This window comes from Arachis ipaensis, chromosome B04 (assembly GCF_000816755.2).
Source record: "Arachis ipaensis cultivar K30076 chromosome B04, Araip1.1, whole genome shotgun sequence".
Classification (NCBI taxonomy): Eukaryota; Viridiplantae; Streptophyta; class Magnoliopsida; order Fabales; family Fabaceae; genus Arachis; species Arachis ipaensis.
In genome coordinates this window covers 5,563,898-5,569,675 of record NC_029788.2, presented here as the reverse complement: position 1 = coordinate 5,569,675, position 5,778 = coordinate 5,563,898, and the positions used below count along the sequence as shown (strand labels likewise).

Below are 5,778 nucleotides of genomic sequence, written 5' to 3'. Positions count from 1 at the left end.
GAATTATAATTTAAATGAATCTAATTTAGGTAGGTAACTTCTTTTTAATATTAATCAAAATATTTTATTAAATTATAAATTTTGAACTCTAATAGGATTAAAAGAATAGTTTTATAATAAAAAAATTAACTAATTAACTAACTAATAATTAATTTTTTATACCTATCAATTTAAATTTCAAAACAACTTAGAAAAAAAAAACTTACAATTCTCGTATCAAAAGTTTGGTCACTGTGGCCCACTGAGAATATTTATTTTGGTTATATTTGTTGTTCTCTTGTCACATCACTCTTTGTTGTTATGATATTTTTTTTAATTTTTTGTTTTTATGTTGTTGTGTTGATGTATAATTACTTTACCACTCTTATATTTTTCCCTATGCACATTTTAATGTTTTATAACAAACGTTTTTAACAATATATATAATTATTCTATATATATCAAAATAATATAACTAATTTAGCATAGGTTGTAACTTTTGAAGGTTAACAAGTAATTATTATTATTATTTTATTTTATTCTCTAAAGTATACAAATGTTATTATTCCTTTGAAATTATACTAAAGAAGCACGCAGTAATAATGACTATATATCTTCCGCAATTTAAACAATAACTATTTCATATTTAATTTATTAGACATTTAGATATATATGTGGCTCACATTTTTAATTTTTTTTATTAAATATGAAGTGCTACACTTTTTATTAATTGAATAAATAATCTTAACTCTATTTATTATACATCCAATTATCTTAAGGGATCATATATTGAAGTTATTTATTTATATATTTGTTTTGTCTCATCATTAATTTCCAATAAAAAATATTTGATAGACAATAAAAAAATTAATCTAAAATCACTCAAATTTATCTTATTTTGTATTTCTTAATTATGGCTGAAATAATTGAGTAATATTGAATATAAATATAATAAATTTATTTTTTATTTTTTACATTATATCTTTCAATCTGACAAGATAAAGAGCATGAATATGAGTTTTATTTATGAGCTTACAAATAGCTAATAAATTGCTACGTACACAAAATATAATTCAAATCTCTAACACTTAATTAAGTAGACGAGTAAATTGACCTGATTTAATGTAATAAAACTATAATTATGAATATATATGCATAAAATATTAAATCAAATAAGATAATTTTGGATTACTATATATGTTATTATTTCTCCAACATTGCTGTTTTTAATAACTACTCCATCAAAAATTTAGAGAGATACATAAATATTTTACTAAAAGTTGCTTTTTCATTTTTCTTTCATTTTATTTTGTATCTTCTTATTTGTTCATTTTTATTTTTTATTTTTTTTTATCAAAGATAAGGAGACTCGAATCTGCGATCTCTTAAGTGAATATGAAAAAATTATATCATTTGAATTATAACTCATTAACTTTGTCCATTTTTAATTTAAAAATATTAAAACCATTTTTTTATCAACAACAAAATAATACGGCCTAAAAATGCTAAAAGAATCTCACTCTCACTATTTTAGAATGTTTAACACCAAATAACCTACTAAATAAATGGAAAAGGTGAATATAATTGTGAAAAATGGGTCACCCAACTTATAGCTAAACGCATATAATTGGACTAGGTCCAATTAATCTATGGAATTTGGATTGATCAATCTCTTGTCTTTTACTGTAACTGGATTATAAATACTGTTTCAATGGTACTTGTCATATCCAATTTCTTATTTGGTGGTCTGCAATCTTAATAGAAAAAACTGACTCAAAGGAGTACTATCACACTTTTTATAGATCGGAAAAGAGATCAAAAGGAGAGGTTCTTATACTTCCACAACTTTGAAAAACCATCGCTTATTGATTTCCAAAATTTGAGGTCAGTGCCATCTTCATCTTATTACTTGTATACTTTTTCTCCTTTTTGGTCATTGCTCAATTAATTTTGCGAACCGTACTCTTTCTTTTTCAAACGACATTTATTAATATCAATAATTGAACACAATGTAAAATAAACAAAAACTGTGTCACTAACATCTCAGCTCAAGATGAATAGCAACCGTGAAGGGTGCTCAGTATAATACTTTAAAGTTTAAGTCAATGAACAGTTTCCAATTCTAAACATTGGATTTGGATCCTCTAAAGTATGAATTTCACTTTGGAGAGTAAAGTGTGATCTCTCACCATTGATTTCATAGGTGGGACCAAGAATAAATATGAAAGAGAAACTATTCAAGGGTAGAAGATCACACTTTACTCTCTAAAGTGAACTTTAAACTTTAGAGGATCCAAATCCCTAAACATTATATCACAAATTCACACATACTAGTATACTACATTTAAAATTCGAATCCAAATGTAGCGTATCAAAAGAGATAATAATGTGGCCAATGAGTTATAACTCAAATGACATAGTCTTTCCATACTCAATTAAGAGGTTATGGGTGAGTCTCCTATCTTTGATTAAAAAAAAATAATAATAATAATAATGTGTCATCTCAACAAGGTCTTAGCAACAAAGTGTTATAGACACACAAATATAATTTGTTCGGCCTATACATTGTCTAGGCCCATTAATTTTTATGGGCCCAATTGAGACCTTTCAGCCCACTTAATAAATGGGCCAACGGTTTTCAATATTGAAAAGCCCGCCCCAACACGGATTGTCCAGAAGTAGTTCGGAAACGGAGAGGAGTAGAGGACGAAGAAGATAAGAAATAGAATGGCGTCAATGTTGCTCGCCGGCGGCTACCGTAGCTTCGCAGGTCCGGCGGCGCGTGCGCTTGGAATCACGCGCGAAGTTCTTAACAAGCACCGCAACAAACACGCAGCTATCTGGCTTTGCCGGAGCTCATATAACAGTAGCACCGCACTTGCCGCCGAAACCGAAACCTCGAGAATCGTCGCCGGAAACACAACCGTAGCTTCTTCTTCTTCCAACAGGCATAGTTATCGTTCTCAAGAATCTACGTCGATTCTCCAATAAGTTTCAGCTACTTGTTTTTCTTTGCTCCGTTGCTGAGACTTTGTTTTGGTTTTGGACTTTTGGTTTAAGCTTCCCGAAGTACGATCGATTGCTTCCGTGTCCGTCGCAGAAAGCAACACCGAGAATCGAACACTTAGTGGTATCAAAAGGAGGACTAGTTTTGGAATACATCTGCGAAGCACTGGATCTTCCTCCTTTGTGAGTTTCATTTGGCAGTTAGAAGTTAGTTATATTTTCTGTTATACTGTTAATCTGTTTGAGTTTAATGCAAGCTTTCAGGTTTCATTTCATCTCATTGAATTGTGTTTCGTTACTACGAAGGTTTGTTGCAGACCTGATTAGATTTGGAGCTGTGTACTACGCTCTTGTTTGTCCCCAGCCTCCTCCTACTGCCACGGAGGAGGAGATTAGGATATTCAGGAGAGTCACTGACCCTTTGGTTTTGCGGAAGCGAGATTCGGTCAAAGGGAAAACACTGCGTGAGGCGCAGAAGACTTTTCGTGTCACTAACGGGGATCAGTTTGTCGAAGAAGGAACGTATTTGCGAGTGCATGTACATCCCAAGCGCTTCCCTAGGTATACCAAGAATTATCATTTCATTGCAGAGGCAATATAGTGTTTGATATTTTGATAATTTTGTTTTTTAGGTGTTATGAGATTGATTGGAGATCGAGGATCATTGCTGTGGAGGAATCGTATGTAGTTTTGGACAAACCTGCTGGTATATCAGTATGTAATCCCAAAATTGATTTTGATTTTATCGAATGCTAGGTTTTCCTGTAATTTTTATAACCTGTGTTCATACTCTAATTCAAGCGAGTGAAAGTTGGTTTTTACATTATGCTAATGGGTTCCTTGCTTGCTAGGATTGAATGGGTTGCACTAGATTATAATATGGATGCTCAAATGCTATTAAGATTCTGTGTGATGTGTTTTGAAATTTCTTGGTATCTTTACATGATTAGTTATTTGATCAAGGTTTCTCTCAATCTCTGTTTTACTTTTATTTGTTTATTTAATTTTGGGTAGGTTGGTGGAACTACTGACAACATTGAAGAGAGTTGTGCAACCTTTGCAACGCGTGCCTTGGGATTAACAACCCCTTTGATGACTACCCATCAGATTGACAATTGTACCGAAGGATGGTAGAGTGTTGAAAATAAGTACTGCCCCTTGTCAGTTTGTCATTCTTATTGGCATAGATTTTTATGAACTGTTATTCATGTGCAGTGTGGTATTAGCTAAGACCAAAGAGTTTTGTTCTATCTTTCACGGGAAAATCAGGGTAAGTGTTTGATCCCACTTAGTATCTTATTCTAGGAATAGCCCTAAACCATTTGCAAAGGGAGGCACTCCTATTATGTATGAACTGTTGGGTAACGTCTGCCCCATGAGTCCATGACCATGAGATGTGGGCATACGGCTCTTCTGTTTCGGAAGAAAGCCTTTTGCCACAGGTCAATGAGTAAATTAACTGTATCTGACTTCTTTTTTTAGGATGTTACTTTGTGGTTATATTTTTTCAGGACAAAAAGGTGAGGAAGCTTTATCTTGCTCTTACAGCTTCTCCTTTGCCTACTGGTATCATTACCCACTATATGCGTCCTATTCGCATGGCTCCTCGACTTATTTCTGAAGGTAATTAATTGTACAAATTAAAATAAGTGAAGTTTTTTTTTAATTCCCCGTGTTTTTTTTCTTAAGGTAATTAATTATACAAACTAGGGCCATGCCTCATGGCATCAGTCTCTCATAAGCATAACTTAAGAGATTAAGATTTGTGTTCGGCTGATATTCAATATTTTACCTTATGAAAAGAACAGGAAATAATAGTTAACAATTGAAGACAGAGTGATATATTCCTGGGCATTCTAAGTATATATATATATAGTCCTGACTCCTGACCTACTTGCCATAATATGATATACCATGACATTCTTAAGTGCTTTGGTAGGTGCGTTAGCCGATGTGACAACTGGCTGCTTAACCAAACATGTATAATTGATTAATTGTCATGTTCCATGACCAAGTACAGTTTAAATGGTCCGTGACTCTGTATGTATTAGCTTAGCCTATTGCAAAATCTGCAATATCTTCTTGATAAAGGGGATTGGAGGGTTTGGTGTCCAGTTCTTTGATACCAAAACTACCCTTCTTTCATCTTTCCTCTAACAATTTCTATAACTCTACATATGAAAATAAAATAAATAAAACTACCTACTAATAAGAATTCTACTACCAACTATATAACTAGTTTTTGTAGAGTGTAACATAAATAAAGAAATGACGTGCCTGTTAATCAATTAGTCATGTATAAATTTGAACCTTCTGCTTGCTATGTGATGTGGTCAAATGTTTTGAAATAAGGGCATTGAATTCTATATTCACTCAATCACCCGTTAGTTTATTGAGTGCAGATTTTATCAAGGGATGGCATCATTGTCAACTTGAGGTCATAGATTGCAGGAAGGTCCCTTGGCCAACTACTAATATTCAAGACAAATATTGTGTTGAAGACTGTGGGTGGCCTTCTCAAGATTATGCATATGAGTGTACCATTAACCTTCTTACTGGTAAAACTCATCAGGTCTGTAGCTGTCCTTTCATCATTTATATTTTTACTGAAGTATGTTCTTTTGTTGATTTTTTAAGTCTTGAGCTATTAATTTCATTGTTTCACTATCTTATGCCCTTCACAAGCTGTATGCTGACCAGCTGCCTTTGTTAGGGAAACAATAATTTAGTTTTTTCCACTCACAAAAATAATAGTAGAAAATATTGTTGGGTCTGATAGTTGGAGAATACGTT

The 5,778-nt window shown here is 32.5% G+C and overlaps 1 protein-coding gene across 2 annotated transcripts in view; it reads left to right on the top strand.

The window, feature by feature from the left end:
• Positions 2,640-5,778, top strand: part of LOC107638609 (RNA pseudouridine synthase 6, chloroplastic) — a 4,120-nt gene continuing 981 nt past the window's right edge. For both annotated transcript variants that reach the window (XM_016341951.2, XM_016341950.2), the window contains exons 1-8: positions 2,640-2,927; positions 3,040-3,168; positions 3,292-3,546; positions 3,618-3,699; positions 4,000-4,115; positions 4,201-4,255; positions 4,497-4,608; positions 5,388-5,557. In XM_016341951.2, the coding sequence (XP_016197437.1) occupies positions 2,707-2,927; positions 3,040-3,168; positions 3,292-3,546; positions 3,618-3,699; positions 4,000-4,115; positions 4,201-4,255; positions 4,497-4,608; positions 5,388-5,557 (1,140 nt within the window). In that variant the 5' untranslated portion in view covers positions 2,640-2,706. The remainder of the gene's footprint in view (positions 2,928-3,039; positions 3,169-3,291; positions 3,547-3,617; positions 3,700-3,999; positions 4,116-4,200; positions 4,256-4,496; positions 4,609-5,387; positions 5,558-5,778) is intronic.